Source organism: Delphinus delphis, chromosome 10 (genome assembly GCF_949987515.2).
Source record: "Delphinus delphis chromosome 10, mDelDel1.2, whole genome shotgun sequence".
Classification (NCBI taxonomy): domain Eukaryota; kingdom Metazoa; phylum Chordata; class Mammalia; order Artiodactyla; family Delphinidae; genus Delphinus; species Delphinus delphis.
The window spans coordinates 50,499,162-50,524,911 of record NC_082692.2 but is presented as its reverse complement, the minus strand read 5'-3'; the positions used below and the strand labels follow the sequence as shown (position 1 = coordinate 50,524,911).

Below are 25,750 nucleotides of genomic sequence, written 5' to 3'. Positions count from 1 at the left end.
GTCTGATGCTAACATGTAAGATAGACATCATCTCATCAAAGAGATGTACCTTTTTACTCAGGCCCCAGTGGATTGCAGTAGGCTCAGGTGTATCCATCTAAATACAGAGCTGTGCCTGTACATGTACCCTTACTTATTTTTAAGCCTTGTCTCTGCATCAGAAATTATAGTTTTATTGTATGTCAGCCATGTTCATGGATTTTTTAGATTGAAGATTATAAATATTATTGTGACTTTTTTTTAGGTACCTAGTAGAAGAAATCAAGAAAAGAGAAGGATTCAAGTTACTGATGGAAGTAAGTGATTACAGAATTGTGCTTGTGATTTTGTCAGTCAACAGTGATGAAGGTGGTAATTTTCTAATCTATTATATTTCATTGGTTTTTGTGTTGCAGACTTAGAAACAAGCCATTAGCTTAATTCATAGAGTCCATTATGTTAATTTACTCTATTAGTGAGTATTTTTCCTTTGTTGGATTCAGAGAACACACTTGCCTTTAAGTATTGAAAATTACAGTGCTCAATAATAATTACCAAGGATAATACTGAATAAATTATGACCTGTATCTTGATATATAAATTGCATAATGCTTGTACTGCAAATATTCAACTGTGCTATAGTGGTGCTTCTGTGAAAAATCAATTAAGTGAATGTACAATAATGCATATAGTTTTCTCTTTTTATAAAATAATGAGAGCATATTAGCTTTGGAGCAATGGCAAAATAAGTCATTTTGTTGTTGGATTGTTTGCTATATATAAGAAATATGGTGGTTACAAAGATAGAGATTATTGGGGTTTTTTTCTAAAATATATGGTTAGAAAATATGAAGAATATTATTTAATTCTGATTTTTAAGAAATATAACGTGTGAGGTTTGCTTAGCTCTTCTTATAGCATATACTTTATAGCAATTTTTAACATAATAAAAATCACTTAGAGACTGCAGCCTAGGAGTGTATCCTGTATATAAGCAATCTGGCTAGTTTTTGGTATTCATTTATTTGACAAGATTTACTGAGCAATTGCTACGTGCTGGAGATATAAGACAGGGAAGTTCCCAACTCTCATGGTGCTTACATTCAAAAGGAAAGTGACAGGCAATAAACAAGCAAATTATTACATGGGAAACATCAAGTTGGGGGAAGTCTTAAGAAAACAGTAGAACAGATTCATGAACGATAATAAGTAATTACAAATAACTCATTAGACAGTTCCAGATATGGGAAGTACTATAATGGAAATAAATAGGGTAAAATGCTGAAATGGGCGGTGTGGATGGTGGTGGCCTTTTTGGTTGGGATGCAGGTAGGGCCCTCTGGGGTTGCCTCTGCGCTGAGGCCTGCTGAATGATGGTAAGAAGCGTGCCACACAGATGCTTGAGGGAAAGGCATTCTAGATAGAATCAACAAACAACTGCCAAGGCTTGAAGCTGAAAAGAGTTCTGTGTGCGGGCTTCCCTGGTGACACAGTGGTAGAGAGTCCACCTGCCGATGCAGGGGACATGGGTTCATGCCCCGGTCCCGGAAGATCCCACATGCCGCGGAGCGGCTGGGCCCGTGAGCCATGGCCGTTGAGCCTGTACGTCCAGAGCCTGTGCTCTGCGACGGGAGAGGCCACAACAGTGAGAGGAAGAGTTTTGTGTGTTTGAGGAGCCAAAAGAAGGTGCATTAAGCAAGGGGGAGAGATAGTCGGTGATAGTGTGGAGAGGTTGGCAGAGACCAGATCTGCTGGAGCCAGGCGGGTCATGGTAAAGACCTTTGCCTTTTATTCCAAGTGTAATCTTTGGAGAAGTTTTCAGCAGAGAGGAGTCTGACTTCCATTTTGAAAGATGGTGCTGGATGTAATGAGAAGAGAGGGAGGGGGTGGTGGTGAGGGGAGGACAAGAAAAGAATAAGCGAGAGAAGGTGGAGACTGTTGCAGTAACTTGGGTGAGATGTGATGGTGGTCCTCAGAAGACTTCGGGAAACACTGCTCCGGAGACTCCTGGCTGTGGATTCTCCCACTGTCTGCAAAGGGGGCATCTGATCAGAAGGTTCTAAGAGTCCAGACTCCCTAAAAACTAGGGATATAAAGGAACTTGCAAAAAGAGCAGAAGAGTCCATATTTAAACGACTTTCTGGTAACACCACTAAAAAGCAAGAAGACCAGTTTAGATTGTGGAACATTCCACAGTACAGCTGACCTGGTTTCTTCAACAGGTCAGTGGCATGAGGAAAAATAAAGGAGAGTGTGATGATGATCACTTCCGGGGTCAAAGAAACCTAAGAGGCAGAACAGCCAAAGGCAACATATGCACCTGTTGGAACCCTAGTTTGAGGGAGCCAATTGTAAAAAGTAAATTTTGAAACAGTTGGGGAATTTCTAATATGAACTGGTAGGAGTTATCACTGATTTTGTTAGACATGACAATGGCATTATAACTACAGAAGAAAATGTCTGTATTTTCTAGAGATGCATACTTACCATGTAAGGATGAAACAAGAGCTATCTGACTGGATTGAATTTGAGTTTGAATCACCTTTTTTATTTTCTTGAGGTTGAATTACCTCTTTATTTTCTCAAGTTTGAATTGCCTTTTTTATTTCTCTAGCTGTGGGAGGTATAGGTCTTAAGAAAAGTGCTGTACACCTCAGAACTGCACAGTCTTTTGATAGAGCTGAGAGAAAAAGTGACGAGAAAAATGAACTGATTTAAAAGTTATTTATATACCTTCCTAAAGGCTTAAAAATTGAGGGAGGAACCTCTTGCCATCATCTTTAGGGAAATGCAAACATTCACATCCTTGTAATGAAAGTTAAGGTGGATTTTAAGTATTAGGCAGCCTTCTGCCCTGGATATTTTATCTGTGGGAGCCAGATGGCCCCAAAGCAGGGAAGGTGGCTCCTTCAATGGTCCTCCAGAATTCCTACTTATAAGGGATTTTGTATGTGATCTGCATTTGCCTCTTTTCTCTGTATCCATTTAGAGAAATAAAGTAAATTTAGACATTGAATTTCACATATAAGTGTCAAATTGATTAGCCTCTTTTTGTTAACAAATGCCTTCCTTGCACTGATTAAATATAACCCTAATGCATACTTAAGAGAAGAGATACACAGGTTTGATGAGTATGGTTCCTTTAACTTTCTTTCCCAGTTTTTCTCCTTTCCATGTGACTTTCTCTTCTAAGTCTCTGTGTGAAGGTCTCTTCATCTGGGGACTGCTTAAATGCTCTCCATTCTTTTGTCTTGGCCCTTTCCTGTGTCCATTTCCCTGAAATGTTTTATCCATGTCTAGAGCTTTGTCATCAATAGTCTCAATAATGTCTCCATCCCTGACTTGTCTCCTCAGCTTCAGTCCTTTGTATATAGGTATGTCCTGGAATTTTCCAGACTCCCACAGTCACCTCAAATTCATCATTTCTAAAGCTGAAGTGTAGCCATTTTCTTTACCAAAATTTTGATAAATTCATTTTCCAGATGAATTTTTGGAACTCTTTTCCATTAGAACTGTGATCCATCTTCTTCTTTTTCATTAGAACTATGATTTATCTAAACCAAAGTCTCGATGTTGTCTTCACCTATTTCCCTTCTCTACTCCTAAAGCCACCACCTTAGTTCAGGCTCCCCTTACCACTCAGGTTGGTGCTGTCTCCCAACTCATCTGCTGCTTCCAGTCTTAGACCCCTTTATCCCATCTCCACACTGCAGCCACCCTGTGGGCTTTCTAATAAAATGAGATCTGTCCCCTAGACTGAAACTCTCCAGTTGCCTCTGGAATCAAGCCCAGACTCCCCAGCATGACCAGTGAGGAAGTCCTTTGTGAAAGGATGCCCATCTCTGTTTCCAGCATAACCCCTCTTTAGCACACCCTGCCATCTAGTCATTCCAAGTACTTGCCATCACCCTGAATACACCAGCTTCTACCTGTGTACTATTCGCTTTGCCAGGAATATTTCTCGGATTATGAGAAATTTCTTCTTTTAAAATACCCATACCATTGCAGCTTGATTGCCTGTACCTAGCTTTATCACTGCTCTCTGAGTTCCTGGAGATAAGCATAAAATGTAAGTCATGTTTCTCATCCCAATGCCTGGTCCAATATCTAGAACATATAAAAATTTTGAGTTATATTCTGTGTTTAAATCATATGGAATTGAACATTTCAGTTGCCCTTCTTTGGACATGCTATAACTTTTTTATGTTCCCCTTCTAATTTGTAGGCAGAAATTAACACAGTGATGTGTCTCACCCAGTGAAGATTTTCAAGTGGGACTGTTTATCCACTTGAAAAGCACATCTTTCTACCAATATAGTTCCAAATAATAGTCACTACACTAGTAGAGTGCCTTCTGTGTGCCAGATGTGGTGGTAAATGTTGGAAATAATCTCTTTACTCATCAAACCAACTCTGTGGGGTAGACAATATAATCTCCGTTTTATAGATTAGGAAGCTGAAGCTTAGAGAGTTTGACACTTGTCCAAGCAAAGACCTGGTGAAGTTGGGATTCAAACTGCATCCATGTGACTCCAAAACCCAGGCTTTTTGTGCTACTAAGTGCTGCCTTTGGAATTTTTCAGTAGTCTAATCAGTTACTTAAAACTTGTGAGCTTGAAGTCAGGTAAAATCCATCATGACCCCCTTCTCCATTCTATATTTGCATGATTGATCATTTCAGTCTATGTGCTAGAGTCTACATTTATACTTATTAAAAAGCATACTGCTAGTTTTTATTATTATTAATCATCATCATCGTTGTGATCTAATGATATTTCAGCAACAGAGATGAATTTCTTTTGACAAAGCTCAGTTTTAGAGAATACAAGGTACTGTATCTTGGTGACCACTGACTTTTTTTCCCCCAAGGGTCTCATATTATTTACTCAATAATCCTTGCTGGAATTGACATCAAAGCACTGGCTTTATTTCTTGGAATATATCTCCTTTCTTTCTCTTTGAAAATCAGGATAGAATGAACCCATCTTTTCTTTGGTGACACTTCTCTACTTCTCCATGAATTTTTAAAGATGATGACAATGACTGCTACAGGTTTTTTGTACCCTTCTCTATCATCCATCTGGTCTAGACACTTGGATTCCCTATTATGCCTTCTCAATGTGGTGGTGTTAGACAATATGGACTAATTGTGGTCCTAAGACACCCAAGAGGTCAGACTTTTATATATGTATGGAATTAAGTGGCATGTGAATGGTTCTACTCTGAAAATACACTTTACTGCTTTGAAGCTACTTGAAGAGAGTCTATATAAAATAAAAGCTACAGAGGCAAAGAGACAGGAAAACTCAAATATGTTCCTAGTGGATATTCAAGGGATGTTTTTTCCAAGTTTTAATAATTTGGGGAATGCCTATAGTAAAGGTATTCCACCAAAGGGAGCATCAAATTTCCTCCAATGAAATGAAATGTCAAAAAGGCTTCACCAGTTTTCAAATATCATAGCACTAGAGCCATACCATTCTAAAAGAGACTGGGCAAAGATATCACAGATTTGTCACTTCCAAAATATCTAAATCGGGCTTCCCTGGTGGCGCAGTGGTTGAGAGTCTGCCTGCTGATGCAGGGGACGCGGGTTTGTGCCCTGGTCTGGAAAGATCCCACATGCCACGGAGCGGCTGGGCCCGTGAGCCATGGCCGCTGAGCCTGCGCGTCCAGAGCCTGTGCTCCGCAACGGGAGAGGCCACAATGAGAGGCCCGTGTACCGCAAAAAAAAAAAAAAAATTATATATATATATATATAAACCGAAACTTATTCAAGGAAGAAAATATAAAAGGTGGTTCAAAAGGACTAGGTCCTAACATAATATATAGAGCAGATCTGGTAGCAGATAGAAACTATTACAAAATGATTCATAATGTTGCCATGCAAATGAAAAAGAATGGCTTATTTAATGATGTATTAGGGTCCAATAAAAAGACAAAAAATGCACAGTAATCTGAAGTGGGAAAGTGCAATGTAAAGAATTATCGTGCTTGCTTTAGCAGCACATACATTAAAATTAGAACAATACAGAAAAGATTAGGATGGTCCCTGTGCAAGGATGACATGCAGATCTGTGAAGAGTTCCATATTTTAAAAAAAGAATTATTAACAGTTGATTGGAGTCATGGGAGATTGCCTCACAAGAGACCCTAAAAAATACAGAAATAGCAGATACTGTAAAGAACAGACATCACTCCTAGAATGGGGATGGAGCACTGAGCAAGAGGCCACCCCCCCCCAGGGCTGAGATCCAGACTAGGTTGGAGAGGGTGCAGTGTGGCTCCCAAGATGACAGGGAAGTCCCCCAAGGTGTCACACAGGTGGGGTCTCTAGGAGTCCACCTCCTGGAGTGCTGGAGGACACTGATATCAGGGCACTGCCATATTTTAGAACTCACTCAAACCATCCAAGGCAGGGTGCATCGCTGGCAGCCCTCCCTATGAAGTCCCCGGAGGAGAGTGTGCAAGAAAAACCATTTATGGTCATCCTCCTGTGACCAGGCTGCTGTGAAGCCGCCACAGGGCGTGGTGCTGGGGGAAGCTGTCAGGGGCCACTTGCTGCTGGTCACCAAAACTGCTGAAAAGAGCCCCTCCTACTGCAGGAGCCCCATGAGATGAGTGCACGTGACCAGGAGGAGACACCTCTTCCTTCTCCGTGTCCCTCCAGCACCCTCTGGTGATAAAGTCTCCGATTGGACCAGATGGCAAGGAGAAATATTTATAGAGTCCACCTCCATTATTGGAGAACATAAAGAACGGGTGGATTCAGAGCTGAGAAGCAATAAATTGATAACTGACATAAATGGCACCTGGAAAAAAATCTTCATTGATATAAAGACGGAAATTCCTAGAATCTAGTGACAGATAATAACTGGTTTTTTCTACTTTCTAATCAACAATAGTGACTTTATTTATTCACAAAAAGATTTATTCACATTTTAAACAATTTGAAGGCCAGGACATTCTATTCTAGAGAAACCAAATTAATCATAAATTAGAAAACCAAGTATAAATTGTGTAGATCTGTAAAGACTATTGTAGTTTCATGACAAATGTTTATGGAATTGACTTGAATTACAAAGTACCTTATTTGTTTTTTTATTTTTTTAATCATTTCTTTATTTTTCCCATGTTCAATATTAGTTATCTATCTTATACACATCAGTGTATACATGTCAATTCCAATCTCCCAATTCATCACACCACCACCACCACACCCCACCTTCCCCCCTTGGTGTCCATACGTTTGTTCTCTACATCTGTGTCTCTATTTCTGCCTTGCCACCCGGTTCATCTGTACCATTTTTCTAGGTTCCACATATATGTGTTAATATACGATATTTGTTTTTCTCTTTCTGACTTACTTCACTCTGTATAACAGTCTCTAGGTCCATCCATGTCTCTACAAATGACCCAGTTTCGTTCCTTTTTATGGCTGAATAATATTCCATTGTATATTTGTACCACATCCTCTTTATCCATTTGTTTGTTGATGGGCATTTAGGTTGCTTCCATGACCTGGCTATTGTAAATAGTGTTGCAGTGAACATTGGGGTGCATGTGTCTTTTTGAATTATGGTTTTCTCAGGGTATATGCCCAGTAGTGGGATTGCTGGGTCTTATGGTAGTTCTATTTTTCGTTTCTTAGGGAACCTCCATAATGTTCTCCATAGTGGCTGTATCAATTTACATTCCCACCAACAGTGCAAGAGAATTCTCTTTTCTCCATACCCTCTCTAGCATTTGTTGTTTGTAGACTTTCTGATGATGCTATTCTAACCAGTGTGAGGTGATACCACATTGTAGTTTTGATTTACATTATCTAGTAATTAGTGATGTTGAGCAGCTTTTCATTTGCCTCTTGACCATCTATATATCTTCTTTGGAGAAATGTCTATTTAGGTCTTCTGCCCATTTTTTGACTGGGTTGTTTGTTTTTTTAATATTGAGCTGCTTGAGCTGTTTATATATTTTGGAGATTCATCCTTTATCTGTTGATTCGTTTGCAAATATTTCCTCCCAATCTGAAGGTTGCCTTTTCGTTTTGTTTCTAGTTTCCGTTGCTGTGCAAAAGCTTTTAAGTTTCCTTAGGTCCCCATTGGTTATTTTTGTTTTTATTTCCATTGCTCTAGGAGGTGCGTCAAAAAAGATCTTGCTGTGATTTATGTCAAAGAGTGTTCTTCCTACGTTTTCCTCTGAGAGTTTTATAGCTTCTGGCCTTACATTTACGTCTTTAATCCATTTTGAGTTTATTTTTGTGTATGGTGTTAGAGAGTGTTCTAATTTCATTCTTTTACATGTAGTTGTCCAGTTTTCCCAGCACCACTTATTGAAGAGACTGTCTTTCTCCACTGTATATCCTTGCCTCCTTTGTCATAGATTACCTGACCATAGTGGTTTATCGCTGGGCTTTCTGTCCTGTTCCATTGATCTATATTCTTGTTTTTGTACCAGTACCATATTGTCTAGATTACTGTAGCTTTGTAGTATAGTCTGAAGTCAGGGAGTCTGATTCCTCCAGCTCCACTCTTTTCCCTCAAGATTGCTTTGACTATTTGGAATCTTTTGTGTTTCCCTACAAATTTTAAGATTTTTTGTTCTAGTTCTGTAAAAAATGCCACTGGTAATTTGATAGGCATTGCATTGAATCTGTAGATTGCTTTGGGTAGTATAGTCATTTTCACAATATTCATTCTTCCAATCCAAGAACATGGTATATCTCTCCATTTATTGGTATCATCTTTAATTTCTTTCTCAGTGTCTTATAGTTTTCTGCATACAGGTCGTTTGTCTCCCTAGGTAGGTTTATTCCTAGGTATTTTATTCTTTTTGTTGCATTGGTAAATGGGAGTGTTTCCTTAATTTCTCTTTCAGATTTTTCATCATTCGTGTATAGGAATGCAAGAGATTTCTGTGCATTAATTTTGTATCCTGCTACTTTACCGAAATCATTGATTAGCTCTAGTAGTTTTCTGGTGGCATCTTTAGGATTCTCTATGTGTAGTATCATGTCATCTTCAAACAATGACAGTTTCACTTCTTCTTTTCCGATTTGGATTCCTTTTATTTCTTTTTCTTCTCTGATTGCTGTAGCTAGGACTTCCAAAACTATATTGAATAGTAGTGGAGAGAGTGGACATCCTTGTCTTGTTCCTGATCTCAGAGGAAATGCTTTCAGTTTTTCACCATTGAGAATGATGTTTGCAATGGGTTTGTCATGTATGACCTTTATTATGTTGAAGTATGTTTCCTCTATGCCCATTTTCTGTAGAGTTTTTATCATAACTGGGTGTTGAATTTTGTCAAAAGCTTTTTCTGCATCTAATGAGATGATCATATGTTTTTTATTCAATTTGTTAATATGGTGTATCACATTGATTGATTTGCATATATTGAAGAAGCCTTGCATCCCTGGGATAAATCCCACTTGGTCATGGTGTGTGATCCTTTTAATTTGTTGTTGGATTCTCTTTGCTAGTATTTTGTTGAGGATTTTTGCATCTATATTCATCAGTGATATTGGTCTGTAATTTTCGTTTTTTGTAATATCTTTGTCTGATTTTGGTATCAGGGTGATGGTGGCCTCACAGAATGAGTTTGGGAGTGTTCCTTCCTCTGCAGTTTTTTGGAAGAGTTTGAGAAGGATGGGTGTTAGCTCTTCTCTAAATGTTTGATAGAATTCACCTGTGAAGCCATCTGGTCCTGGACTTTTGTTTGTTGGAGGATTTTTAATCTCAGTTTCAATTTCATTACTTGTGATTGGTCTGTTCATATTTTCTGTTTCTTCCTGGTTCAGTCTTGGAAGGTTATACACTTCTATGAATTTGTCCATTTCTTCCAGGTTGTCCATTTTATTGGCATAGAATTGCTTGTAGTAGTCTCTTAGGATGCTTTGTATTTCTGCGGTGTCTGTTGTAACTTCTCCTTTTTCATTTCTAATTTTATTGATTTGAGTCCTCTCCCTCTTTTTCTTGATGAGTTTGGCTAATGGTTTATCAATTTTGTTTATCTTCTGATAGAACCAGCTTTTAGTTTTATTGATCTTTGCTATTGTTTTCTTTGTTTCTGATTCATTTATTTCTGCTCTGATCTTGATGATTTCTTTCATTCTGCTCACTTTGGGTTTTGTTTTTTCTTCTTTCTCTAGTTCCTTTAGGTGTAAGCTTAGATTATTTATTTGAGATTTTTCTTGTATTTTGAGGTAGGCTTGCATAGCTATAAACTTCCCTCTTAGTACTGCTTTTGCTGCATCCCATAGGTTTTGGATAGTCGTGTTTTCATTGTCATTTGTCTCTAGGTATTTTTTGAGTTCCTCATTGATTTCATCAGTGATCTCTTGGTTATTTAGTAACGTATTGTTTAGCCTCCACGTGTTTGTGTTTTTTACATTTTTTTCCCAGTAATTCATTTCTAATCTCATAGCGTTGTGGTCAGGAAAGACGCTTGATATGATTGCAATTTTCTTAAATTTACTGAGGCTTGGTCTGTGACCCAAGATGTGATGTATCCTGGAGAATGTTCCTTGTGCACTTGAGAAGAAAGGGTAATCTGCTGTTTTTGGATGGAATGTCCTATAAATATCAATTAAATCTCTCATGTCTATTGTGTCATTTAAAGTTTCTGTTCCCTTATTTATTTTCATTTTGGATCATCTGTCCATTGGTGTAAGTGAGGTGTTAAAGTCCCCCACTATTATTATGTTACTGTCGATTACCTCTTTTAGAGCTGTTAGCAGTTGCCTTATGTATTGAGGTGTTCCTATGTTTGGTGCATATATATTTATAATTGTTATATGTTCTTCTTGGATTGATCCCTTGATCATTATGTAGTGTCTTTCCTTGTCTCTTGTAACATTCTTTAAAGTCTGTTTAATCTGATATGAGTATTGCTACTCCAACTTTCTTTTGATTCCCATTTGCATGGAATATCTTTTTCCATCGCCTCACTTTCAGTGTGTATGTGTCCCTAGGTCTGAAGTGGGTCTCTTGTAGATGGCATATTTATGGGTCTTGTTTTTGTGTCCATTCAGCAAGCCTGCATCCTTTGGTTGGAGCATTTAATCCATTCACGTTTAAGGTAATTATCAATATGTATGTTCCTATGACCATTTTCTTAATTGTTTTGGGTTTGTTTTTGTAGGTCCTTTTCTTCTCTTGTGTTTCCCACTTAGAGAAGTTCCTTTAGCATTTGTTGTAGAGGTGGTTTGGTGGTGCTGAATTCTTTTAGCTTTTGCTTGTCAGTAAAGCTTTTGATTTCTCCATCAAATCTGAATGAGATCCTTGCTGGGTAGAGTTATCTTGGTTGTAGGTTCTTCCCTTTCATCACTTTAAGTATATCATGCCACTCCCTTGTGGCTTGTAGGGTTTCTGCTGAGAAACCAGCTGTTAACCTTATGGGAGTTCCCTTGTATGTTATTTGTCCTTTTTCCCTTGCTGCTTTGAAGAATTTTTCTTTTTCTTTAATTTTTGCCAATTTGATTACTATGTGTCTCAGCATGTTTTTCCTTGGGTTTGTCCTGTATGGGACTCGCTGTGCTTCCTGGACTTGGGTGGCTATTTCCTTTCCCATGTTAGGGAAGTTTTCGACTATAATCTCTTCAAATATTTTCTCGGGTCCTTTCTCTCTTCTCCTCTGGGACCCCTATAAAGCGAATGTTGTTGCATTTAAGGTTGTCGCAGATGTCTCTTAGGGTGTCTTCATTTCTTTTCATTCTTTTTTCCTTATTCTGTTCCGTGGCAGTGAATTCCACCATTCTGTCTTCCAGGTCACTTATCCGTTCTTCTGCCTCAGTTATTCTGCTATTGATTCCTTCTAGTGTAGTTTCATTTCGGTTATTGTATGGTTCATCTCTGTTTGTTTGTTCTTTAATTCTTCTAGATCTTTGTTAAACATTTCTTGCATCTTCTTGATCTTTGCCTCCATTCTTTTTCCGAGGTCCTGGATCATCTTCACTATCATTTTTCTGAATTCTTTTTCTGGAAGGTTGCCTATATCCACTTCATTTAGTTGTTTTTTTGGGGTTTTTTCTTGTTCCTTCATCTGGTACATAGCCCTCTGCCCTTTCATCTTGTCTATCTTTCTGTGAATGTGGTTTTTGTTCTGCAGGCTGCAGGATTGTAGTTCTTGCTTCTGCTGTCTGCCCTCTGGTGGATAAGGCTATCTAATAGGCTTGTGTAAGTTTCCTGATGGGAGGGACTCGTGGTGGGTAGAGCTGGGTGTTGCTCCAGGTGGGCAGAGCTCAGTAAAACTTTAATCTGCTTGACTGCTGGTGGGTGGGGCTGAGTTCCCTCCCTGTTGGTTGTTTGACCTGAGGCAACCCAACGCGGGAGCCTACCTGGGCTCTTTGGTGGGGCTAATGACAGACCCTGGGAGGGCTCACGCCAAGGAGTACTTCCCAGAACTTCTGCTGCCAGTGTCCTTGTCCCTACGGTGAACCACATCCACTGCCCGCCTCTGCAGGAGACCCTCCAACACTAGCAGGTAGGTCTGGTTCAGTCTCCTATGGAGTCACTGCTCCTTCCCCTGGGTCCCAATGTGCACACTACTTTGTGTGTGCCCTCCAAGAGTGGAGTCTCTGTTTTCCCCCGTCCTGTCGAAGTCCTGCAATCAAATCCCACTTAGCTTTAAAGTCTAATTCTCTAGGAATTCCTCCTCCTGTTGCCGGACCCCCAGGTTGGGAAGCCTGACGTGGGGCTCAGAACCTTCACTCCAGTTGGTGGACTTCTGTGGTATAAGTGTTCTCTAGTCTGTGAGTCACCCACCCAGCAGTTATGGGATTTGATTGTACTGTGATTGCACCCCTCCTACCGTCTCACTGTGGCTTCTCCTTTGTCTTTGGATGTGGGGTATCTTTTTTGGTGAGTTCCAGTGTCTTCCTGTCTATGATTGTCCAGCAGCTAGTTGTGATTCTGGTGTTTTCACAAGAGGGAGTGAGAGCACATCCTTCTGGTCCGCCATCTTGGTTCCTCATCTGTTTGTTTGTTCTTTCTGTAGCTCCTTTTCTTTCTTTTAGTCAAATTCAATAAGCCTGTTACAAACTTCAAATGTGAAGGGATGATCAGATCAAGAGCTTACCTTGTTGAGCTTGAATGTTTTGGGCTATCAGTTGTAATTTAAAATCCACTAAAATCAAAACTCTTTATAGTACCAGTTTTGATTTTAAGATGTGAGGTGATAGCTGTTTCTTCTCTGTGAAATACTTTGAAACTTTATACTGACAATGGAGCATAACTTGGTTATTGAGAACTATTATAACACCAAGTATTACCTACAAACTGTTTGTGGTGGGAAAATGGCAGTCATTTCAAAAACTGTCAGCATGAAAAATCAGATGAGGAAGGTGCTGAGTGGGTGGGCATGACCCAGCATGACCCAGTTCTTCAGCCATTTCTATGATGGACTTATTCAGGTCTGGGTGTTCTGAGCCCAGGTGCTGAGAGTCTTCATTTTGAGCAAGCCATCTAGCAGACTCACACCCTTCCTGATACTGATACTTGAAAGCCAGTAGTCAAACTGATGGCCTTTTTTTTCCTTCTGATGCTGTATTGGCCAGGGTCACAGCAGGGCTGGTTAAGTGGAGCCCAAGTACATCATATGTTACCGACTCACAGGTAATTGGGGATTTTGTATTTGTCAAGTGTAGCAGGTAATAGAAGACAACTTTGGCCAGCTTAAGTAGAGAAGAAATTATTGGAACGATATGGTGGTGTGAGATATAACTTAAGGATTAGGGTTGAAGAGGGATGAACCACGGTATCTCTAGGTATATATGTATCAGATGCTAACTAATGGTTCGTTAGAGCTGGGATGAGTTAGCTTCAAACTTCATTATGTTTATTTTTGATCTTGTGCACATTCCTTACCCAGAGGGGAGAGCACTCTCTGGCTGCACCCAACTGAGAAGAAAATTTCTCAATAAGCTGTTATCAAAAGTAAGGCTGAACAGATGTCTAATCTATCAGATTCTGATGTTATCAACGTAAGACACACATGATGACTCAAAGAAACTAGCTAAGAGTTGAATTGCATTCTAAGATTAATTAAAAACTTTCAAACTTTCTTCATCTTCAGCCTGAATATGCCAATGTTTGCTTTTGGTACATTCCACCGAGCCTCAGAGAGATGGAGGAAGGACCTGAATTCTGGGCAAAACTTCATTTGGTGAGTGATAAGCATATTGCATTTTTTCCTTTGGATGAAATAGATTCAATGCCCATTGTCTATTGATCCTATAAATGATTTGGTACTTGCAAGAACTTCTTGAGGATCTAGAGAGGTTGTTCTTAGTATATTAAAAGTTAATGACATGCCAAACAGTTGTGAGCATTTGTTAAAATAAATCAAGATACTTGACACACACATATTCAAAATAATTGTGCTGTTTGCAAGAGAGTGGTAGAATTTATCAGAAGTTCTAATTCACAGTGCACTTCAGAGCACATGATCTGGTAATGGTTAATGTTGTATGATGAATGGCTTCTTCCTTAAACTCTGCTGGTGCATGTCTGTGACTGCTTGCATCACTTCACTAGCAGATAGTGTTAAAGTCTAAATCTGGTACCCTTTGTGAGTGTGAGACTTTCTCTTCTTTCCACCAAGGGGCTTATGTGATAAAAAAGAATAGAAATGTCAGCAATGAATTTCAATTGATCATTGAGCTAAATGTGACTTGCAAACCCCTCCTTACCCTCAGTGTGGAAATCAATGATAGTTTTAACAGCTTTGATAGGTGATAGCCCTTCTAACTGCCCTCTAGAAGAAAAGGAAAAACTTGCCAGTCATGCAAGGGACAGACATTTAGCACTCACTGTGCCGGGCACTGGAGATATAAACATCAAAGAGACTTGGTCCCTGCCCTGGGCAACTCGTATTCTAGGAGACAAATGAGTAAAGAGATCATCACCAGGTAACTAGTAGGTGCCTAGATGAAGAGAAACCCTGTAAAGGCAGAGAGAAAGGATATCTACCCCAAAGTGTGACACTAGATTGGAGTCTTGGACAATAAGTAGGTGTGAGTCGGTGACAACTGTGAAGAAGTGGGTTCCACGAAGAATCACATCATGGCCCAGAGGCTAAGAGGGGAGGGTGTGATCGAAGACCACAGTGGGGCAGGGGACAGTGCTAGGAGTAGGACAAGAGCAGCAGGCACGGGAGCGCACAGAGGCCTCATCTTCCATGACAGGTGCTTGGAATTTGTGCCTAGTTAGGTAGAGGTGGGAAGACCATGGCCTTTAAGTCATAGCCACCTGGATCCTCACCTGCAGCATCTTCTTTAGCCTTAGGCCAGTTTCTGTTTATTCATGGCTCATTTAGCCTCCTTCAAGGTAGCACAATACATACTCAATATATAAATGTCTTACCTCTTGTTAAACCTGAGGTCAGGCAGCAGAGATGGACAGAGTTACCTGTGCCTTTGCCTAGACAAACCCTCCATTGGCCATATCAGGCAGTTAGCATGGTCCTTGGATCTGGTTTGTCTTTTTGTCACACAATGTAAATGAGAAAGTGCTAAAGAATACATTTCAGAGGGTAAGTGACTCAAAAAGAAACAATGTGAGAATTTAATGGTGATGTTTCCAGGGACATTTTGCACTTTGATGGAATGCATCAGGCATTGTTTGGTGATGTTGAGAAGGATATGGCTGCCATCCTTCTCACTTTCTGATTGTTAAGAAAAGCAACCGAGAAGGTGATATTTGTGTTTTATGGACTCAATACTGTTGCATGGACACGGATCAGGATAAGTAAATAGTCTCTTTATGTTTGGGGATACTATGGACTCACTCTTCCATTGTTTAAAGAAACATTTACATTATCTAGTCTCAGAAAATTTGAAATTGAGGATGGGTATATAAGCTAAAATCAGATAAATCAGCATATAATACACTTTTAATCTTAACTGGAGATCAAATATGAATCAGGACAGTCTCTTCTCTCCTCAGTATTCTCCAGCATCGGTTCTCTCATGATTGACATACGTGATTCTCCATCCCTTCATTTTGGAAACACTTTTCTGCCATTTAGAACCATGGGGCCCTTGCCCAGTCTAATATCATATTATTTTAATTGTTCTGGTTGCTTCTGATTCCTAAACATGTATGCTGCAGATGAATCATCATTGGTTCTGTCTTAGTTTCCTTTTATCCTCTCTCTTGGCATGGGTGTGTGTGCATGAATTTGGCAAGGAAGGGAGGCATATATATCTGTTGTTGATCTATGTGGTTTCATGCTTACTGTAGTATGAGAATGCAAGTATATGATTTATAACCTGGAGTGTATCTAAAGCACACTTGAAATTTGTTTTAGGATTTATCTTGGATGGAGAATCACAAACAAATAAATAAACCGAGTAAGGCTTCGCCCCTCCAATTCAGACTCATGTCAGGCGGAGCTGTCAGATTTCAGAATCAGTGGTGTGATAAGTCTTCCCTTTGGCAGCAGGAGGGGAGCAGGATTATTTCATAAAGAGCCTGGAGTTTGGGTGTGTGTGTGTGTGTGTGTGTGTGTGTGTGTGTGTATGCGTGCGCCCACACACGTGAGACTGTTTTTGAGAACACAGTCGCTCTGCTGTCTACTGATGCTGTGACAGCCCCTCTCTGACACAGTGTTCAACCACCGAGTTCCAGCAACTCCTCTTTTTAAAATGTCCTCCATGAAAGTTCTTCTTTTTGGTTTTTTCAGGCATTGCAGCATTCTGGGTCTTCATTAGTTCCCTGCCCAGGTTGTACTCGCTTCTTTTCTGGTCTCTGCCTCCTGTTTATTTTCCTTCCTCTCCGCACAGTCGTACCTGCAGCCCTGTTTTATCTTGTCATTTTCCTGCTGGAAGCTTCCAAATGCTTTACACTCGCAGCTTTCAACCCAGTCGACCAATGACCACTGTTTATAATAAATGCTGTTAAATGTTCTCTTTATTCTCCTAAGATGAAACCAATAGAAAATAGGACCTACCTACACGGAATTTTGTAAAAGGCAATAGAAGGCCTTACATGTCATATGAAGGAAAAATAATCTTTATAATAAAGATATGTATTTCATTACATAAACGTTTGGCATGACAATATTAGAAGACACAAGGAAGTGATAAGATGCTCACACATCCTCTTAGAATCACTGTGAATGTGAGCCATCTTCAAACGCAGACTCTTAGAAGTAGGTGATGTTGTTGATGCCAATAATAGGAATGGGGTGATGTTAGTGACATAATTTTCAAAAAAGGTGCACAATTCTTGGTAAAGCATTGAAGAAAACATTTTCCCCTTGATTTACATGGTAGTAGAAAACTTAATGTTTATTTAAAATGGGCACAGAATAGTTTGCATTTGCCTGTAAACCAGAGTTAAATTCTGGGCTTGGATAATTGTAATCAGGCTCCTGGCCTCCTGCATTTCCAGCAGGACATTTCAAAGTTGTACAGGACATGGGGCAGCTCTTCCTGGCTCAGGACTGCTCTCCACAGTGCAAGGCAGCTGGCATCCCTGTTCCCCACCTTCTCAACACAAGGAGCAACCCCCAAACATCATGAAAACCAAAAACATCTGCCCAAATTTTGAAGATATTGCCTGGAGGTATAATACCATTTCCTTGAGAATGACTGGTCCACAGTATAAAACCTAGTTCATTCTGCTTGGCATCCAAAGGCCTCCATGTCTGTTCCTCAGGCATTAAAAGAGCAAGAAAATTTTAAAAACTTAAATATTCAACTATACGGAGTTGATTAAAATGTGGTACATAATTTATATGCAAATTTGTAGTGTATAGACAATCAAAATTTTCTTCCAAAATAATGTAGTCATAATTTATTATTAATTGAAAAAATAAGTTATAGAACAGTCACTATATTGTATATACATAGAGATTTATATAAATATACAATATTGTATATGTGGTTAGATAAGGGGCACCAAACTATTTTAGAAATAGAGTTACAGATGATTTTTCCTTTCTTTTGTATTCCTCTGCAATTTCTTAATTTTCTACAATTAATATATATTGCTTTTGTGAAAATAATAATAACAGCAGCAACAATAATAATAATAATAAAACAAAGTATAGAATAATTGACCCAACGAAGCCTTAGAGTTCCTTGAGTGTTTATCCAGGCAAAGGTTACCCAGGTTTTGACCACAATCTCCTAATAGTTAAAAAAAATTTTTTTAATTGAGTATTTACCCCAATATGTTTATTGTTTTAAATTATCTACATGTATTCATTTTTAAATATAGTATGTACATTTTAAAAATGCACAAAATAAGTTTTTTTAAGGATGGATTTAAAATATTTAATTATTCAGAGATGCTCTAATCTTTTCTTCTTATACCAAAGGGATTGTCTTGTTTGGAGACCATGTTTATACCATAGTCAAATCAATTAGTTTGCAAACTAATTTCTCTCATGACTTGCTCCCAGACATAGTATATAATTTGTCTTCCCTTCCTATTTCTCTTTTTCTCTTTCCTTATCTCCTTACTGAAACACCTACACTATCTGCACTGATTTCAAGTTCAGAGACGTTGCCCCTGGGGTCCACAGTGAGAACCTCAGCAGGCTTCCCAGGGCTTCCTGAAAGCTGCCTGCTCTGTGGTCGAGGCAGACTTCACTCGCTAAGGTGGCTGCCCCAAATAAGATTATGTATATTTGTTTCTTCTCCCTTGGTGATCAGGTATGAAGGGCGAGGGAGTCGGGGAGAGAGGGCAAAGATAAAGCTGAAAGCATAAGACCCAGAGAATGTAATTGAAAATTTCATCAGTTTGTTTTATTTCATCATTACTCAATGTTCTGATGCAGAAGATTTCCTCTTTTGTCGACATTTCATAAACAGTCCTGCATTCCACCAACATAATTTACATTCTTAAAAGTAATTACCAAGGTGTCTCTTTGTACTTAAGCATGGCCATTTCAACTTTTTTTTCATTCACTGGCCTGCAGATTTGTGACTAATGTTAGACATTTATAATAGGCTCATTTCTCCTCAACAGTAGGCAAAGAATAAATCTTTTAGAAACTACTAGATGGGTTTGTTGTTTTGCTTATTTGGTGATATAACTTGATATGGTATTCCAAATATCTTTGGAGAGAATCTAGTGTTCTCCCTGGCGGGTTTCTGATGAACAGCACTTGAAGATGAGACAGCGTAGACTGGGTAGGGTTGTGTGCTTTCAAGGATGCCCACTTTCTGGCTTTGGATCAGGGAGGGCCTCAGTGCCCCTGGCTGTGCTTCACTTGTTTCCGCTGTGTGTGTGTATGTGCATGTGTGTTCACATGAGTGCATATGAGTCCATACACATTTTGAGGTCTTCTGTGTATTTTGAGGACTTTGATTCTGATTTTCTTTCCCTCATCATCTGTAACATTTGCTTAGCAAGCACTCGTTTTTGGATTGTGGAAAAAAACCCCGTTTCTTTAAAGGTGTGACAGTGTTTTGTTTTGTTTTTTTAATTTTCAAAGATGAGTTTCTTTTTTAACCCTGTAATATAGAAATGATAACATCTTCAAAAATCCTGTTTGCTAGTGGATATCCCTCATTTTAAAGCTCTACTTTAAAAAAATTATATTTAAGGAGAATGTAATATAGAAGTATCTTAAAATATTTCTGAGTGTGACTTGAGACTCTCTCCTTCTGATGATGGCTGGGATGTCGATTTTGAAAATGCTTAATGTACTAAATACTTAAGGTACTATTTCTTGCAGATACTATATTCTCTTTCCCCAGATTATTAAGACCTGAGATAAAATGCTGTTCTTTTAACTATTCTCTCAGGGAGAGGTGTTATTTTCTACAATCTGTCAGATATTCTACTAGCTGTAATCAGTTTCTTCTGTGTCATTAAGGGTCAAGGAGCTACTTAAGTAAGTCCTGTGTGTCTGGCCTTCTTCAGAAATCAGCTGGGGAAGCTGGGTGTCCCTTCTGTTGAAGGACATGGGATACTCTGTCTTATAGCTTTTATGCCCATCTCTCTTCCCCAGTTGTTTACTACTTTAGAAAGTAGAGCTTTCTAAATAGCTCTACTCCATTGGATCAATAAAATTTCAAGCATTAAGATTCCAACAGCATCCTTGTTGGATATGCGTGTACTATGGGGAAGTTCACATGAGTTGACCTTTGTATTCAACAACACCTTTCAACATGTAGAATACATTTGCCAAATTGGTGTTGTTAATTTATTTCATATGTTGCCTTTTAGTCTTTTAAACATTATTTTCAGACACATAGAGAGGAATTTCCATGGATAGTTACTTGAATCCCCAGGGAAGCCAGACAAGTCCAGATGTCCTCAACAAAGAGTTATTTTTTCTTTCCTTTATTTTTCTCCCCTAAGTTTATTGACTGTGCAAGAAGTTCTAAACTTGGAATGATCTCTTGAAAGTTAAAATTGAGCAAAATGAAGCTGGGTGTCTCTGCAGGCTGGGGCTGATCTGTCCTGGACCTGAGGTCAGGACAGGACTGGGTCTGAGAGGAATGTCCATGGGTGTGGCTTCCTGTAGCTCACTCACACCAGCGCACACTCCATGGGGCACTCAAGATAGCAGTAATGGGAAATGAGGCCAAAGAACATAGCTAAAGCTGCATTTCACAAGTATCTTTTTGTGCCTTGGGTTTACTCTTTAGCACACAAGCAACAAGTCTACTTGATGCCAGGAGTATGGCTGGCCTTGTCTGTAACATTTGCATAAGAACCAAGTTAATCACTTAAGTACAACAGTTTCTTCAGTCTCTGCTCAAATCTTCAGGCCCATCTGAAATAATTCTGAATTTCCAGATCTATCAGAGTGCGAATTGAAGAAATGCAGAAGCTTAATCAGTTTCATGGAACACTTACCACTGTACCCTGAGTATAATTTTATTTAGTTCACTCAGTCAGGAGTTACAGACTCAAAACCTATAGAAGCTAGGCCAGTAGCATACATGAGGGAAGTAGACGGGGCATAACACAATAGGGAGTGGTGGGGACTGTGGACAACTGGAAAGCAGTGGCCCCAGCTAAAGGGGGCAGCCTCTACTCAGCTCCTAATGATGGCTGCCATGTGGAAATGCAGGTCTGGGTTGCCAGGTCTTCTTATTTTTAAAGAGATGCTAGATTTATAGAAATTTATGTAAACCGTCCTTTGCTTTTAATGTTTTAAATGTTGGCAAGTGAAAAATTACTAAGGTTGACGGGTTCTGGCCTTCAGGCTTTTAGTTTGCAACTCTTACCTAAATCCATTAATGCCCTATCACCTGTTTCTCTTTATGTGTCACCAGAAGCTCCTTGAGATGAGGGTGTGCCCCGTCTTTGTCTTTGTTCCCCCAGGGCAGCTAATCTGATGGCCAGTCCCGGCCCGCCATCAACTTTGAGAGATGTCCAAGTTCTGTGTCATCTACCAGAAAAAGAAAACTCGCTGTTGCATGCTGTCAGACTTGTAAATGGGGTTTTAAGAACTGTGGTCTTGTGGTCAGTGCGGCAATACAATTAGGATATACGGGTGTTTGCTGTTCTTGTGTTTTCTCCTTTCCCTGTACTGAGCACTGGACCTGGCCTCTGGGCTCCATGCTTCTCTTGAGGCTTCTGTAGCCTTGAAGACATCTGTCTTCCTAGATTTTCTGAAAGCCTCAGCTGGCCAGAGATGAAACCCATAGAGGAAGGCGAGGAGTATGGAGGCGGAGAGGCAGGCACAGGAGAGAGGAGCAGAAAGGGGCGTGCTGGAGACAAGAGCTCTAAAGATAAGGATGAATCCCAGCTTCTCTTCTCTGAGTGCCCTAAGGAGGTGTGTGTGTGTGTGCGCGCGTGCGTGTGTGTTTGTGTGTGTGTGTTCCAGGTGATGGAATGTCTGCCCATTCCTAACAAGTTACAGACTATGAAGGGATCATGTTGGTTCAGACCATAAGCATTTCACATATTGAACCAATGACCTAAATGTTAGCCCTGGATGAGACCCCCAAGAACCTCTGCAGGACCCAATGAGGCTGTGGGAGCCATAATAATGACTGAAATTGACTTTTAACCTGACCTAGTAGGATAGCGGCTTGAGGTTGGTTTAATTTTATTTAAAGGATATAAAGTACTGTGACATTTCTTGCACACCTGAGCAAAATTCATATCCATTAAGGAATTTCTCTGGACTTGATGCAATATTTATTGTTGCAAAACAAAGAATGGATCCTGTGCTGAAAGAAAAAATATATATATATTTTTTTGCATGCTGTCTTTGAAGTCCCTTTGCCAGTACCAAACCTGCCCCCTGGTGGCACTTTTGCTCATTTTTCCTTTCCTTGCTGGGAAGTGACACTAAATGCTGACTGAATAAATGCGGTTATAAAATGTTACAGAATTACAGCATCACTGGGTTCAGGGCTTCTGGATTCTGCCAAACCAAGAGCAGCTCACCTGAGTGAGGAATTCTCAAAGGATAAAATTGACCTGTGTGTCTTCACTTCAAACGTGTTTCTTGTTGCTCTTCCTTCGTCTTCACTCCTCGTTTCCACGGCAAACTCCTCTGTGCTTACCTTTGCGTCTGCTGTCTGGACTTCATCCCACCTGCAATCTTACCACTCACTTCCCTCTCCTTCTCTGCCCTCCCACCCTCTCTTCTCCTTACTTCTCTCTCTCACTCCTTCTCACATTTTCCTTCTTCTTTTTTCTCTAATATATTGCTCCCCTCCAATGATAAACACATCCAGGCTCTGACAACCTTAAAGGAAATAATTTTATGATTTTTCTCTTAATACTGTTGTCCCCTCAAGATACATCCCTGTCTCTTTCTCCATCCCTTTGGACTAAACTTATGAAAATAATAGCTTAAAGTGTCTCACCCTGAATAATAGTCTGTGTCATAGTTTATAAAACCATTCCCATAATTTGGGGTGTTCGGGTTGTTTCCAACATTTCCCCTTTGTGAGCAGTAACAAATGACCATCTCCACCCCAATCCACTTTTGCTTTTATTATTTCCAGAAGATAAAGTGCTCGGTATGTAATTGCTGATTATAGAAATCATTGTGGTTTGGAGCCTGACTCTGGCTGTGTATTGGGATACTGATTTTTAAGAAGGTTGCATTCCACCAGTAAGCAACCAGTACACAGCCTTCCATCTAACTGCGGCAACACTGGGTGTTGCCTGCTTGGGGGGAAATTTATTTAGAAAGGGGAAAAAATACTATCTTAAGTTTGTTCTGCTTTTATTGTATTAGTTGTTGGTGGTTTGAACCATTTTCTATTTTTTTCTTTACTGATGGTGCTTCTCTGTGTACCCATTGTTTTTTCTTATCTTACATGTTTGTATTTTGAGGTCTGATGGTTTCCTTATAAATTTGAATGAGGATATATATAGTTTGAGTTTTAAAGCCCTTTTTGTCAGATGGAATGCAAATAATGCCCTTAGTATAATGTGCTTTTTATTTTAGTCTTGCTGTTTTTTCATTGTACAGAAGTTTTAAATTTTTTATGTATTCAGATCTGTCAGTCCTTTCCTTCATGATTTATTCCACTGCTTCAAAGCTGAAGTTATTGTTCTTTCACAAATCTGGTAAATATTCTGTTCCATCTCCTGCTGGTTTTTCTGTCATTCCATTTTTTTTTTTTTTTTGTATTTAACTCAATTCATGTGGAGGCTATTTTTGTGTACAGTGTAAAATATGTATCTAACCTGCTCAGTTCACCCAAATTATTATCCAGTTATTCCAATTTGATTTATTTAATAATTCTTCCTAACTCTTTTTATTATGGGAAGCTTGTGTTATCACGTGTTACACTTTTTAAAACACTTTAGTCTATTTCTGGATTTTCCAATCTGTTCTATTGATCTGTGTTTCTGTTTTTGTGTCAGGAACAAAAGGTTTTAAATGGTGTTGCTTTATAATGAGTTCTCAAGGCTGCTAAAATATCACCCTTCTGGTTCTTTTTTAAAAGAGCATTCTTTAACATTACATTTAAAATTTTTTGTACGGATTGTAGAACTTTTTTTTAGCTAAAGACATCTTGTTAGGATTTTTATCAGAGTTTAAAATCATTGAATCTGGAGTTAAATAAATAATACCTTTGCTGCCACTGGCTGTGTAACCATGGACAAGTTACTTAAAGTCCCTTTACCTCCTCTTTTTCCTCAATAGCGTGGGGATAATAAAAAGCACCTATCTTAAAGGGTTTTGATAGGGTTGAATGGCATAATCCAGGTGCAGTGTCTGGCACAGAGTAAGTTCATTAAATATTATCTTGCATTATTATTAATCCTGTTTCCTCATTTTTGAAGGACTGTATGAGCCTTAAATGTCTTCTTCATGCCTTTTTGCTTATCCCCCTTCAAATTACCTTAAATACTATTACAACAGTAAACTTTCTAAAATACAATCCTGATCATGTCACTCCTTATGTTTCCCTTTGTCCCAAAGGAAAGAGTCCACAAACATTCAGGGACTGCGGAGATATGATTTAACTCAGCCTCCACGCCCTGTCTCCTGCTAACCCTCTTCATGTACAGTTTTCTCCAGAGATACGTACTTGTTTCCTCCTCTGAAGTATTATGATTATGACCTAGTCTTCTCGAAACCTCTTATAGCTTTCAACCTAATATAGTATAGGGAATCTGGGGGTCTGAGTCGACCTTCAATTAGGCTGGCAACACCTCAACTTGCCCAGAAGGCATTTCCTGACACTTGAGTATGAGTACCCTTTCCATATACTCCTGTGACATCTTCGCTACCCTGTCTTGGCTGTTATTGTAAGATAGCAGCATTTGGGGTGGGGAATGGAAAAGATGGTGGCAAGCCAGGGAGGAGGGGAGTAGGCGGTGAGAAGTCACCCATTGCAGGAAATAGCTGATGGATTTTAGCCAAGGAAGATGCATTGATAACCCCCGTTATCAACAAAGATTCACTTATTTGTACTGATGACACTGTTGATGGAGGGGAGATGAAGAAAGTGGGCAGCATGTCCCACTGGGGTTGGCCATATTTGAGCTTCAATATCCCAAGCCAGGCTAGCATAGAGCCCTTGAAGCTCTATACTGGAGCAAAATGAAAATGCAGAGCCCTTTGTTCCAAAATTATCAAGAATTTCAAGATGGTGACAGCACGGGGCTCTTCCACACCCAGGGCCCTATGCAGCTACACTGGTTGCCCACTTACGAGGTCAGCCTGGTTGTATACTCATGTGGTGTGAGTGTTTAATAAGGGGAAAGTTGCTAGTGTTACTATTCCTTTGCATTTTCTCACGCTGGTCTCACACGGTAGATGCACAATAAATGTTTGCTAAATGAACGAATCAGTGAGTAAAGACATGGCCTGATGGATTACCCTTTGGGTGACTGACTCTCGTGCTTATAGTGGTTTCCTAGAGACATTAGTTGTTCTTACAGTTCTTGCCCATCAACTCACCCATAGAAGTTTTAAAAACTAAGAGTGCTCATTCTCAGAGTGTGATTGGGTTGGTCTGGAGTGAAGCGCTGGGATCATCTTTTTTATCCGGTTTCTGATATGCAGGAAGGACTGGGAACCATCACATCTTATGAATGATCTGTGTAAGGGATTCTCAGGATGAGGGCAGCTTAATAATGAAGATATCATGAGGAGATAAATTGGAGGAGGCCACCTCCTCTGTCTCTATGTGAATCTAGCAGGGTTGGTGTTGTAGTTTGCTGTCTAGTTAGTTGTGTTTTGTTCACCAAATCATCATTAGTTCAGAATGCAAAAAAAAATTTTTGAAGGTCAAAATTTTTAAAGTCTGACTTCAGATAGCTCTCTCGATTTTAGTTCAGACTTTTCATACTACCTATCTTTGAATCATGCTCCGCTTCTTATG

The 25,750-nt window shown here is 39.5% G+C and overlaps 1 protein-coding gene and 1 non-coding gene across 2 annotated transcripts in view; both read left to right on the top strand.

Moving 5' to 3' along the window:
- Window positions 1–25,750, top strand: part of GADL1 (glutamate decarboxylase like 1) — a 261,813-nt gene that overhangs the window by 175,778 nt on the left and 60,285 nt on the right. The window contains exons 13-14 of the mRNA XM_060021370.1: window positions 245–296; window positions 14,053–14,142. Coding sequence (XP_059877353.1) covers window positions 245–296; window positions 14,053–14,142 — 142 coding nt within the window. The remainder of the gene's footprint in view (window positions 1–244; window positions 297–14,052; window positions 14,143–25,750) is intronic.
- LOC132433046 (U6 spliceosomal RNA) lies at window positions 5,970–6,076 on the top strand. The gene has a single exon (XR_009521084.1). It is a non-coding gene; the product is annotated as a U6 spliceosomal RNA (small nuclear RNA).